This window comes from Tachyglossus aculeatus, chromosome 21, assembly GCF_015852505.1.
Source record: "Tachyglossus aculeatus isolate mTacAcu1 chromosome 21, mTacAcu1.pri, whole genome shotgun sequence".
Taxonomy (NCBI): domain Eukaryota; kingdom Metazoa; phylum Chordata; class Mammalia; order Monotremata; family Tachyglossidae; genus Tachyglossus; species Tachyglossus aculeatus.
In genome coordinates, this window is record NC_052086.1 from 49,934,819 (window position 1) to 49,949,211 (window position 14,393).

At 47.9% G+C, this 14,393-nt stretch overlaps 1 protein-coding gene across 1 annotated transcript in view; it reads right to left on the minus strand.

Annotated features, from left to right (window-relative positions):
- Nucleotides 1-2,412, minus strand: part of USP31 (ubiquitin specific peptidase 31) — a 75,433-nt gene extending 73,021 nt beyond the window's left edge. The window contains exon 1 of the mRNA XM_038763534.1: nt 1,702-2,412. Within this exon, the coding sequence (XP_038619462.1) occupies nt 1,702-2,412 (711 nt within the window). The remainder of the gene's footprint in view (nt 1-1,701) is intronic.
- Between the last annotated feature and the right edge of the window lie 11,981 nt (nt 2,413-14,393).

Sequence of the window (14,393 nt, forward strand, 5' to 3'; positions counted from 1 at the left end):
GAAGTCCCTGCCGTGCTGGGGGCGGGGGGGGGGTGCCTACTGTGTGCAGAACACTGTACTAGGCGCTTGGGAAGTACAAGTCGGAAACATCAGCGGAACACGATTGAATGAATGGGATATAGGAGGGAGATTAGGCGGGCTGTCTCACCTTGAAGTCCCCACCGTGCTGGGGGGGGGTGCTTACTGTGTGCAGAGCACTGTACTAAGCGCTTGGGAAGTCCAAGTTGGCAACATATAGAGACGGTGGAAGTACATGTCGGCAACATATAGAGACGGTCCCTACCGAACGGCGGAACACGACTGAATGAATGGACTATAGGAGGGCGGGAGGGAGGTTGGGCTGTCTCACCTTGAAGTCCCTGCCGTGCTGGGGGGTGCTTACTGGGTGCAGAGCACTGTACTAAGCGCTTGGGAAGTGCAAGTCGGCAACATCGGCGGAACACGATTGAATGAATGGGATATAGGAGGGAGGGAGGTTGGGCTGTCTCACCTTGAAGTCTCTGCCGTGCTGGGGGGTGCTTACTGTGTGCAGTACACTGTACTAAGCGCTTGGGAAGTACAAGTCGGCAACATCAGTGGAACACGACTGAATGAATGGGATATAGGAGGGAGGAAGGAAAGTTGGGCGGTCTCACCTTGAAGTCCCTGCCGTGCTGGGGGGGGGGGGGAGGGGGTGCTTCCTGTGTGCAGAACACTGTACTAAGCGCTTGGGAAGTACAAGTCGGCAACATCGGCGGAACACGACTGAACGAATGCAATATAGGAGGGAGGGAGGGAGGTTGGGCGGTCTCACCTTGAAGTCCCTGCCGTGCTGGGGGGGGGGGGGTATTTACTGTGTGCAGTACACTGTACTAGGCGCTTGGGAAGTACAAGTTGGCAACATATAGAGACGGTGGAAGTCCAAGTCGGCAACATATAGAGACGGTCCCTACCCAACGGCGGAATACGATTGAATGAACTGAATATAGGAGAGAGGGAGGGCGGGCTGTCTCACCTTGAAGTCCCTGCCGTGCTGGGGGGGGGGGGGGGGGGGGCTACTGTGTGCAGAGCAGTGTACTAGGCGCTTGGGAAGTACAAGTCGGCAACATCGGCGGAACACGACTGAACGAATGGAATATAGGAGGGAGGGCGGGCTGTCTCACCTTGAAGGCCCTGCCGTGCTGGGGGGTGCCTACTGTGTGCAGTACACTGTACTAAGCGCTTGGGAAGTACAAGTCGGCAACATCGGCGGAACACGATTGAACGAACGGAATATAGGAGGGAGGGAGGGAGGGCTGTCTCACCTTGAAGGCCCTGCCGTGCTGGGGGGTGCCTACTGTGTGCAGAGCACTGTACTAAGCGCTTGGGAAGTACAAGTCGGCAACATCGGCGGAACACGATTGAATGAATGAATGTAATATAGGAGGGAGGGAGGTTGGGCTGTCTCACCTTGAAGTCCCTGCCGTGCTGGGGGGTGCCTACTGTGTGCAGAGCACTGTACTAAGCGCTTGGGAAGTACAAGTCGGCAACATCGGCGGAACACGATTGAACGAACGGAATATAGGAGGGAGGGAGGGCGGGCTGCCTCACCTTGAAGGCCCTGCCGTGCTGGGGGGTGCCTACTGTGTACAGTACACTGTACTAAGCGCTTAAGTCGGCAACATCGGCGGAACACGATTGAACGAATTATAGGAGGGAGGGAGGGAGGTTGGGCGGTCTCACCTTGAAGTCCTTGCTGTGCTGCGGGGTGTACTCGAGGGTCCAGAGCGCCCTTACCAGGTGCGCCAGCTGCTCGGTGACCTCGGCCTTGGGGCGCGGGGGTCCGGGCAGGCCGTTGGCGGGCGGGCCGGGCCGGGCGGCGGGCCCGTCGGGCGGGGAGGGCCGGCCGGGCGGGGCGGGCCGGTCGGTTGGGGCGGGCCGGGCGGGCCGCTCGGCCTCCGGGAGGTCCCCCCGTCCGGTCCGGTACTGCTCCAGCGCCAGGTACTCGGCGAACAGCTCGGTGTTGCTGAGGCACTGCAGGGTGGCGTTCATGAAGCAGGTGTTGCCGTGGTTCTTCAGCCCCGCCACGCCGGGCACGGGCTCCGAGCCAACGGGGCCGAGCGGGGACGCGGGCGGGGCCGGCGGCGGCTGGGGCTGAGGCGACGGCTGAGGCGACGGATGAGGCGGCTGAGGCTGAGGCGGCGGGGAGGCCCGGGGCGGGGCCGGGAAGCAGCCGGGAAGGGGCGAGCTCTCGCTGCCGTAGTGGGACAGCGTCGACAGCGTCTTCAGCACCCGGCTCATGAAGCCGCCCGCCGGACGGCCGGACGACGGAGGGGACGGGGACGACGCCGCCGGGCCGCCGCCCGCTCGGCCGCTGCGGAACAGGCGCTTGCTGAAGGAGCGCTTCTCCTTGCCGCCCGGCCCCGGGCTCCCGGACCCCGTTACCTCAGACATCGTCCCGACCCCAGCCCAGCCGAGCCTCGGAGGCCGGCGACACCCCGCAGCCCGCCACACCGCGGGCGCGCGACCCGGGGCCGCCCGTCACGTGACGACCGACCGAAGCCGGGCGGGCGGCCATCTTGACTGCGGGCACCGAGCGCGCGCTCTCCCTCCCTCCCCGCCGGGCCCGTTGCCCTCGCGCTGAAGCGGGGCGGGCGGCCATCTTCACTGCGGGCACCAAGCGCTCTCTGCGCGCCGGGCCCGTTGCCCTCGCGCTGAGCGGGGCGGGCGGCCATCTTGACTGCGGGCACCAAGCGCGCTCTCTCCCTCCCCGCCGGCCCGTAGCCCTCGCGCTGAAGCGGGGCGGGCGGCCATCTTGACTGCGGGCACCAAGCGCTCTCTCTCCCTCTCCGCCGGGCCTGTTGCCCTCGCGCTGAAGGCATCTTGACTACATATTTATTATTCTATTTATTTATTTATTTATTTATTTTACTTGTACATATCTATTCTATTTATTTTATTTTATTTTGTTAGTATGTTTGGTTTTGTTCTCTGTCTCCCCCTTTTGGACTGTGAGCCCACTGTTGGGTAGGGACTGTCTCTATATGTTGCCAACTTGTACTTCCCAAGCGCTTAGTACAGTGCTCTGCATACAGTAAGCGCTCAATAAATACGATTGATTGATTGATTGACTGCGGGCACCAAGCGCGCTCTTTCCCTCCCCTCTGGGCCAGTTGCCCTCGCGCTGAAGCAGGGCGGGCGGCCATCTTGACTGCGGGCATCAAGCGCGCTCTTTCCCTCTTCGCCGGGCCCGTTGCCCTCGCGCTGAAGCGGGGCGGGCGGCCATCTTGACTAAGGGCACCAGGCTCGTCCCCGCCCCAGGCCTCCACGGCTAGGCCCGGCAGGGGGCGCAGCCCGGAGCCTCCGCTGAACGGGAGGGGATTTATGGAAGGACTTCTCCGTTTGGGAGATCAATTAATCAATCAATCAATCGTATTTATTGAGCGCTTACTGTGTGCAGAGCACTGTACTAAGCGCTTGGGAAGTACAAGTTGGCAACATATAGAGACAGTCCCTACCCAACAGTGGGCTCACAGTCTAAAATGCGCTCCTTTCCTCGTCTCCCGCTCCCTGCTGTTACTCTATTCATTAATGATAATAATGGCATTTACTAAGCGCTTACTATGTGCAAAGCACTGTTCTAAGCGCTGGGGAGGTTACAAGGTGATCAGGTTGTCCCATGTGGGGCTCACAGTCTTAATCCCCATTTTGCAGATGAGGTAACTGAGGCCCAGAGAAGTGAAGTGACTCGCCCAAAGTCACACAGCTGACAATTGGCAGAGCCGGGATTTGAACCCATGACCTCTGACTCCAAAGCCCGGGCTCTGTCCACTGAGCCACGCTGCTTCTGTAATAATGATGGCATTTATTAAGTGCTTACTATGTGCAAAGCACTGTTCTAAGCGCTGGGGAGGTTACAAGGTGATCAGGTTGTCCCACGGGGGGCTCACAGTCTTAATCCCCATTTTACATATGAGGTAACTGAGGCACAGAGAAGTTAAGTGACTTGCCCAAAGTCACACAGCTGACAAGTGGCGGAACGGGGGTTTGAACCCATGACCTCTGACTCCAAAGCCTGTGCTCTTTTCCACTGAGCCACGCTGCTCCTCAATCTATTAATGATGTAGAAGATGTGCTCCTTTTCTCTTCTCCCACTCCCTGCTGTTACTCTATTTATTCTAGACTATTTATTCTAGACTGTGAGCCCACTGTTGGGTAGGGACCGTCTCTATATGTTGCCAACCTGTACTTCCCAAGCGCTTAGTACAGTGCTCTACACACAGTAAGCGCTCAATAAATATGATTGAATGAATGAAAAATTTGATTAATGATGTAGAAGCAGCAGGGCTCATTCATTCATTCAATTGCAGTAAGCGCTCAATAAATACGATTGAATGAATGAAAATTCTATTAATAATGTAGAAGCAGCAGGGCTCATTCATTCACTCAATCGTATTTATTAATAATAATGATAGCATTTGTTAAGCGCTTACTATGTGCAAAGCACTGCTCTAAGCACTGGGGGGGATACAAGGTGATCGAGTTGTCCCACGTGGGACTCACAGGCTTCATCCCCATTTTACAGATGAGGTAACTGAGGCTTAGAGAAGTGAAGTGACTTGCCCACAGTCACACAGCAGACATGTGGCAGAGCTGGGATTCGAACTCATGTCCTCTGACTCCAAACCCCGGGCTCTTTCCACTGAGTGCTTGCTGTGTGCAGAGCACTGTACTAAGCGCTTGGGAAGTACAAGTTGGCAGCATATAGAGATGGTCCCTACCCAACAGTGGGTTCACAGTCGGAAAGACCATGAGCTTGGGAGTCAGAGGTCATGAGTTCAAATTCCGGCTCTGCCAACTGTCAGCTGTGTGACTGTGGGCAAGTCACTTCACTTCTCTGTGCCTCATCTGTAAAATGGGGATTAAAACTGTGAGCCTACGATGGGACAACCTGATCACCTTCTATCTTCCCCTCCCCCCCCAGCACTTAGAACAGGGCTTGGCACATTGCGCTTATCAAATGCCATCATCAGTATTATTATTAGTGGAAAGAGCATGTGCTTTGGAGTCAGAGGTCATGAGTTCAAATCCCAGCTCCTCCAATTGTCAGCTGTGTGACTTTGGGAAAGTCACTTCACTTTTCTGTGCCCTCAGTTACCTCATCTGTAAAATAGGGATGAAGACTGTGAGCCCCACATGGGACAACCTGATCACCTTGTATCCTCCCCAGCCCTTAGAACAGTGCTTTGCACATAGTAAGTGCTTAACAAATGCCATCGTCATCATTATTATTATTATGTGTATAGATCTATAATTCTATTTGTTTTGACGGCAATGACGCCTGTCTACTTGTTTTGTTTTGTGGTCTGCCTCCCCCTTTTAGACTGTGAGCCCGTTGCTGGGTAGGGACCGTCTCTAACAGTAGCCGAATTGTACTTTCCAAGCGCTTAGTCCAGTGCTCTGCACACAGTAAGCGCTCAATAAATACGATTGAATTGAATGAATGACTTCCCAGACTGAGCCCCTTCCTTCCTCTCCCCCTCGTTCCCCTCTCCATCCCCCGTGCCTTACCTCCTTCCCTTCCCCACAGCACCTGTGTATATGTATATATGTTTGTACATATTTATTACTCTATTTATTTATTTTACTTGTACATATTTATTCTATTTATTTTATTCTGTTAATATGTTTTGTTTTGTTCTCTGTCTCCCCCTTCTAGACTGTGAGCCCACTGTTGAGTAGGGACCGTCTCTATATGTTGCCAGCTTGTACTTCCCAAGCACTTAGTACAGTGCTCGCACACAGTAAGCGCTCAATAAATATGATTGAATGAATGAATGAATGAATGATGCCCTTGCGCTTGGGTTTGCACTCTTGACTCACCCCTCCTATACCCCCACAGCACATATGTATGATAATAATGATGGCATTTGTTAAGTGCTTTCTATGTGCCAAGCACTGTTCTAAGCGCTGGGGTAGATACAAGGTGATCAGATTGTCCCCCGTGGGGCTCACAGTTTTAATCCCCATTTTACAGATGAGGCAACTGAGGTACAGAGAAGTGAAGTGACTTACCCAAAGTCACACAGCTGACAAGTGGTGGAGCGGGGATTAGAACCCATGACCTCTGACTCCCAAGCTCGGGCTCTTTCCATTAAGCCATGCTGTCTGATGTCTGCCTCCCCCCTCTAGACTGTAAACCCGGTGTGGGCAGGGATTATCTCTATTGCTGAATTGTACTTTCCAAGCTCTTGGTACAGTGCTCCGCACACAGTAAGCACACAATAAATGCAACTGAATGAATGGATGAATATTTATAATTAATTTATTTATATTAATGTCTCTCTCCCCCTCTAGACCGTATCCTCGTTGTGGGCAGGGAATATGTCTCCCAACTCTGTTATAGTGTACTCTCCTAAGCGTGGCTCAGTGGAAAGAGCATGGGCTTGGGAGCCAGTGGTCATGGGTTCTAATCCCAGCTCTGCCACTTGCCAGCTGTGTGACTTTGGGCAAGTCACTTAACTTCTCTGGGCCTCAGTTACCTCATCTGTCAAATGGGGATTAAAACTGTGAGCCCCATGTGGGACAACCTGATCACCTTGTATCCCCCCCAGTGCTTAGAACAGTGTTTTGCACATAGTAAGCACTTAACAAATGGCATCATTATTAGTATTATTATTATTACCCTGCATACAGTAAGCACTCAATAAATACCAATGATTGACTGATTGCAGAACCACCACCCCTGTTCCCTTTACACGTGTCCACAATATTGTTAAGATGCAAGGGGACAGCAGTACCCCCACAAGTAGCACCTGTCACCTGTGCCAGGTATGACAGATAATAATAATAATGGCATCTTTTATTAAGCGCTTACTATGTGCAAAGCACTGTTCTAAACGCTGGGGAGATTACAAGGTGATCAGGTTGTCCCAGAGGGGGCTCACAGTCTTAACCCCCATTTTACAGACGAGGTAACTGAAGCACAGAGAAGTTAAGTGACTTTCCCAAAGTCACACAGCTGACAATTGGCGGAGCCGGGATTTGAACCCATGTCCTCTGACTCCAAAGCCCGTGCTCTTTTCCACTGAGCCAGGCTGGAAACAAATGTTTAGGGTGCATAGGCCTTCTCACCGGCACCCTGACTCGACTGCTATGTGGAAACCCTCCCTTGCCTTCAGCGTCCTTTTCTCTTGGGCCCCTTTGTTCCAAAAGCAGTCACCGAACCCCGCTTTCTGGGCAGCACACTATCCAAAGAAGCAATGATCCTCCTGGAAGTTAAGAAATGAATCCATTGGGAAGCAGTTTGGCCAAGTGGGAAGACCATGAGCCTGGGAGTCGGAGGACCTGGGTTCTCATCCTAGCTATGCTACTGGTCTGCTATGGGACCTTGGACAAGTCACTTTTCTTCCCTGTGCCTCATTTTCTTCATTTGTAAAATGAGAATTAAATCCTACTCCTAAGAACTTAGAGTAGGAGTCCCACGTGGGACAGGGACTGTGTACAAAACGATTATCTTTTATACTCCCCAGCACTTGGAGCAGTGCTTGACACAAAGCAAGCGCTTAACAAGTATTATTATTATTATTATAAGGCTAAAATTAATTTTCAAAGCGTAGCCCCAAAGTGACATCAAACTGCAGACCCAACGCAAGGGTTTCAGGGCCATGGAAATGTCCCGTTTTCTATATGGTGGAAAACCTGAATTTTTAACACACCCACTGGCATCATCTACAAATCACACAACCTGGAATGGGTAGTCAGGATTACAGGCGCTGGGGTACAGCTCGTCACAGTTCCTCTCACTATTTCAATGTTTGACAGATTTGAATACCTCCCTTAGCAGGAATCCCAAGTACCAGCTGAATGGAAAACTGAAGGGAAGAGGTGACACAGAGAGACCAAAAGATACAGTGAATCAATCAATCAATCGCATTTATTAAGCGCTTACTGTGTGCAGAGCACTGTACTAAGTGCTTGGGAAGTACAAGTTGGCAACATATAGAGACAGTCCCTACCCAACAGTGGGCTCACAGTCTAAAAGGAGGAGACAGAGAACAAAACCAAACATACTAACAAAATAAAATAAACAGAATAGATATGTACAAGTAAAATAAATAAATAAATAGAGTAATAAATATGTACAAACATATATACATATATACATGTGAAGCATAAATTGAAATGATTCAGCCCAGCAATGGGCTCTTGGGAATTTCAATGGCAGCGGACTTGCCTGGAAAGGGGTCACCAGGATGGAAATGGCTCTCCTTGAGCAAAGTCTTCAGGAAGATCATAATCATACCGTCATCACCACGCAGAATTGAAAATAGACAGTCCCTGCAACAACACTGGTCTTTTCTGCCACATGCATACGTATGTGGGTAAAGCTTTTTGTTGAGAAGGATCATCTTTAACAACAAAGGAGCTACAGATAAAATGACTGCACGTTACTGTAGCACATGTTCGTCTAGTCTTCACATTTGGGTGGTAAAATGCTGTTATTTTTTATTCCATGAGAAAGTCTTCTGGATGATAATCTCAGTGCTATGTGGATAGGAATAAGATCATCGGGTCTCCTTATCTGGGTCCCAAAAGGGCAATGTGGCCTCAAGGTAAGTATGCAGAAATGGGAGTCAGGAGCCCTATGTTCTAATCCCAGCTCTGTCACTAGCCTGTTTGTTGAAGTTGGGAAAATTGCTTAACGCTACCGGGCCCCAGTTTCCTCATCTGTAAAAAGGGAACGGGATTCCAGCTCTCCCTACCTCTTAGACTGGAAGCCAGCTGTGAGAAAGGGGCTAGTAATAGAGGTAGTTATTGGGTGCTTACTACACACACTGCTCGAAACATACTACGATCAGCTAGCATCAGATTTGGAAACACCAGCTTCTGATTTGAAATTGCTCACTAGAACTCATGGACATTTTTCTCATTTATAAGAAATAAAATAATGAAGCAGTGTTCATAGCAAAATAACTTGAGTGATTGGTTAATCATTAGTGCAGTGCTCTGCACATAGTAAGCACTCAAAAATATGACTGACATTGGGAAAGGGATCAATCATATTTATTGAGCGCTTACTGTGTGCAGAGCACTGTACTAAGCGCTTGGGAAGTACAAGTTGGCAACATATGGAGACAGTCCCAACCAACAGTGGGCTCACAGTCTAGAAGGGGGAGACAGAGAACAAAACATATTAACAAAATAAAATAAATAGAATAGATATGTGGATGTGCAGACTTAGTGCTTGGCACATAATAAGTGCTTAACAAATACCATCATTATTATTCAAAGGAACTGCATAATTCACTGCAGAGCTCCTTAGTAGAAATAACAGAAGATCCAAGGAGTGGTCAGATTATTCAAGAGGCAGCAGAAGATGGAAAGGAAAAACTAACAAAGATCTAGTAACACACAAGACCACTTTCTAAAGAATTTGTCATCACAACCTCCTCCATTCTGAGAGGATCCACCCATCCACGAGACACCTTATTCCAGTGGTGGAAGTAAATTGAAAACTAACAATGCCACTAGTTCTGGTTCCCAGCAAAGCTGCATCTGAGAGAAACTATCATGTATTGTCACCTAACTGTCCACATTTGAATCTAGCTGTGATTAGCTATTCCCATCTGTTATGAACAGCCAATAATTATTACCAGCTGCCAGTATTTCTTCCAGCTATCCTCAACTGACTCCAATTACCAGTAATTGTCACCTCCAATTTTAATTTGTGTCTTATGTAGAACTCTGAAAGTCTTCACCAGAGCCTCTTCAGCTGGTACAATCCCCCAAATTGGGTCTACAGGTTAGGAAGAGTTAGGGAATCCGTGTGTATCAATCAATCAGTGGTATTCATTGAGTGCTTACTGTGTGCAGAGCACTATCCTAAGCACTAGGAAAAGTACAATAGTGTTGTTAGACATGATCCTTGCATAAAAGGAGCTTACAGTCTAGAGGGGTATCCTGTTAGAAGAGGTGTTAAACTCAAAATAACCCACAAAACTACCTCTCCCTTCTTCTTGCTGGTTTTCCAGGGCTTTGAATCAACTTATATCTTGTGCTGGGGGTGAACCCTGGCAACCCCAAATTTTTCTGAAGGAGACACCTGAAAACGTGTATTTGTTTGACTTCCACACCATGGAGAATTACTTTCAAGGAGGCAGATTTTGAATTGTTAGAGATTCATCTTCATTCCAATTAAACATGGTAACAAATTGTTTGCTTCTGATGCCTGCCATACATTTTTAATACAAATTTTGAAAATAAATTATATCAAGACCAAAAATGTTCCTCATCACCGATCATAAAGAAAATTGATTATCAGAAATCAGCAAAAATGGTCTGCCCTTTAATTTTACATATTTTTAAGCAAACACTCATATTTTACCTTCACCTAACTATAGTCTGGACCTTTTAATGCTGGAGAGGGAGCTAGATATGATCTTAGTGCATCATGTTTGTAACTCTTATTATATAATAATAATAATAATGGCATTTATTAAGCACAAAGCACTGTTCTAAGCGCTGGGGAGGTTACAAGGTGGTCAGGTTGTCCCACATGGGGCTCACAGTCTTAATCCCCATTTTACAAGTGAGATAACTGAGGCACAGAGAAGTTAAGTGATTTGCCCAAAGTCACACAGCTGACAAGTGGCGGAGCCGGGATTTGAACCCATGACCTCTGACTCCAAAGCCCATGCTCTTTCCACTGAGCCACTCTGCTTCGATCATATATGTTTCTAGGAGCCCAGTATGGTGTTCTGCACCCGATAGATGCTCAGTAATGATTGATGAAGGAATGAATCCTGTAGAGGTAATGCCATAAGCATAAGCCACCTGGCTAAGGTGCCCTTGGCACGTCCTGAACTCCTTTCAGGAACCAAGCAAAGTCATCCCAGCCCTAAGTCAACATTCACTGGGTAAAGTCAGGGCAGAGACTCATTTCCCCCCATTTTATAGCCCTCTAGACAAGTAGCTAGTCCTCTAGATAGACAGCATTTTTCTTAGAAATAGTAGAAAGAAGGATGAATAGGGAGACAATGTCCAAGTCTGAACTACAGTCCAGTCTCCTGACTGGCAAGCTTCTCCCTTCCTCAGGTTCTGACCTAGTCAAATGAAGATAAACATCTAACCTCTACCTGCTTCTCCAGGGAGTTGTTGAGGCCAAACATGGTAAACTGAGCTTCTTAGCAATAGCAGTAGTGCTAGTATTGCTTGAAGGCCCATTTTTCTAATGCTATTTGTTAAGTGCTTGCTACCTGGCAAACACTCTTCTCAGCTTTGGGGAAGGTACAAGTTAATTAGGTCAGACACAGTCCCTGTCCCACATGCGGCTCACAATCTAAATGGGAGGAAGAACAAGTATCCCAATTTTACAATTGAGGAAACTGAGGCACAGAGAAGTGAAGTGACTTATTCAAGGTCACAGAGCACGCAACTGGTAGAGTCAGGATTAAAACCCAGGTCCTTTTGACTTCCAGGCCATGCTGTCTTCACTAGGCCACGATCCCCAGTTGGTACATTACACTCTTCTAGGCTCCTGGGAAGGAAAGAATAAAGAAATAAGTTCTCTCCCCACAAATGATTTACACTCTTAGGGAAGACAGGCTTAAATATTTACAACTGAAGTGGTCAAAATGACCAATTGAGAACTCATATTCCAGAGTGCTGCAGATCGATGGAAATAACTTTATAAATGGTGAATTAACTGATGGAATTTTATGACTCAGAAGGTCAAGAGATTAACCAGAGATGATTAGTCTGTAAATTCATGTATTGTTATTGAATTACCAATCGGTAATATGAATGATTTATTCTTTGAAAAAAAAAACGAACATAAAGGAAAGGAGAGTAGGATCAGTAGCACTAATCTGTTCTCTTCTCCCAATTCAGATCTTTCTGCTTCCAGGACCGCTCCCCTCTCCAATATCCCACTCCATCCCAAAGCTGCCACCTACCTGGCCTTGGCCCAGTAGTCAAGTCCCCTAGAGGTATCAATTCCTCACTGACTCACTCCCCTGCCTACCCCATCCTGAGAGTTTGGAGCATCATCCTTCCTTCACTTTTAGGTTCCTTTCAGAGAAAGCGAATTTATTCATCCTGCAGTCTGAGCCCAGGCCCTTGCTGACCTGATGACAGGCAGACTTGGCATGGCCACTGGTTTCAGTTCCCAGTTGTTCCATTAAATGTGATCCTGGGAAGTGCTCTGGCCCCTTTGGGAGCCAAAATAAAAATAGAGAGTATGGTACAATTCTTGGCCAGCTTGTTACTCTTAAACAGGAGGTGAGGTGGGGACTCTTACAATCCACTGTGGGTCTTTGAATAATAATAATGATAATAATGATGGTATTTGTTAAGTGCTTACTATGTGCAAAGCACTGTTCTAAGCGCTGGGGGGATACAAGGCGATCAGGTTGTCCCACGTGGAGCTCACAATCTTAATCTCCATTTTACAGATGAGGTAACTGAGGCACAGAGAAGTTAAGTGACTTGCCCAAAGTCACACAGCTGACAATTGGCAGAGCCGGGATTTGAACCCATGACCTCTGACTCCAAAGCGCATGCTTTTTCCACTGAGCCACGCTGCTTCTTATGACTCTCAAGCATTCCTCTGAGCAGCAAGGAAGTAGGAACCAGAACACAAGGGAGAGGGTAAGCAGTAAGGGAGCAGAGGACGTTTGGTCAGCACAGAAGACCTACTGCCAAATAGGATATTTAGCCCCCAGGGCAAATTTGCCCTGGGGCAGGGACTTCAGGTCCCCCAAATAGAATTGTTTCCGAAAAGTAAGGATGGGTAAGCTCTCAAAAGGTGCAGGAGTTGGCAGAGCACTAAGAAAATAACAAGAAAACTTCCCCCAAAAGACATGAATTTTTATTGCATGTGGAGGCAATTATAATGTCCTCCTAGATTCCCACATCAGAGAGGGTAAGGAGCCAGGAGTCGAATCATGGTGAACTCAATGCCAAGCAGCTGTCCTAAACCATCACCAGTACTGTTAGGGCAGCGGTGATGATGACTGAAGCTGAGTGATATTAGGAAAGAAGAGGTATATTTTGAACTCAGTACCCCATCATCATATCCTTGTCTTAATGGTAGTTTGTGAGAGGCATTACCCTCTCCACTTTTCTGAATCTCTCAGGGCAGGGACCATCCCAAGTGATGGTATCCAGGAAGACCAGTCTATTTCCTCTCCAATCCATAGTGGGATCATTTTTCTGAAATGTTATTTATCACACATCTCCCCACTCCTCAGAAACCTCCAATAGCTGCCCATTCCTCTCCCCATCAAGTAGAAATTCCTGACTACTGGTTTTGAGGCACCCTATCAGTGCTCTTCCTTCTATTTACCTAAACTTTTCTTCCACTACAATCCAGGTCCTACTCTTCTCTCCTGTCATACCAACCTAATAATAATAATAATAATATCCCTGATTAATTTCTTAACTTCCCAGATTATATCCTCCAACTGCCATGTCACCACTTTCACACTACCTAAGCACTTGTCAACCCCTGTAGCACATATGTGCATATCTAATATATACTCCTACATCCTCCTTTCTGCAATTTTTTTAGTGTCTGTCTACCCAGCTAGATTGAAAGCACCTTTAAGGCAAGGATCAACTCTCTTTCTTCCTCTTACTTTCTCTCTTCTTCCAAGGAGCAGGGATTGAAGGTGCTCAATAAATTATATTGATTAATTAATTGATAGGTCTGCCTCCTAGATTCCTTTACTTGAAAATGGGGTTCCAAGCACTCTTCTCCTCTTTTTTGAACCATTTTCATAGCCTTGAACCATGTGCAATCCTCTTCCCCATGCATAAACCATCTCTTGATCAGCACCCAGAGTTCTCTATGGCCCCACCTTTGGTCAGAATCTGTTTTCTTTGACATTCAGGGCATGATAAAGCATGCCACCCTCACGCCTCCTCTCTTCAGGTATTTCACTTTGGCAGTAGCAAACAAGATAAGCTATGTTTCTTTATTTTCTACAGAGGGATAGGAATGGGGTTAAAGGCAAGAAGGGATAGGTTGTCAATTGCTCAATATTTCTCTCTTCCTTCTCAGTTTTTCACTTTTTTCCCCACCCTCTGTTCCTTTCAGCAATTTCAGCCTTGCCTTCTTTTCTTTTCCTTCCCTTTAGCAAGAGCTGTATTGGTATTTATTGAGTGTCCATTGGGACAATGCATTGTACTAAGCTCTTGGGTAGTCCAAAACATATTAGACTGTGTCCAAAGTAATTACCTTCTGTCTTACCCCTTTGCTTAGATCAGTGCCTGTCACATAGTAAGTGATTAATGCATACCATAAAAAAACAGACAAAAAAATGACGTTCCCAGCTCGCAAGGAGCTTGCATTCTAACAAATGAGACAGACATAAAAATATGCCCATGAATAGACTTGTCATGATGAACAACTGTATGTACAATTGAATAAA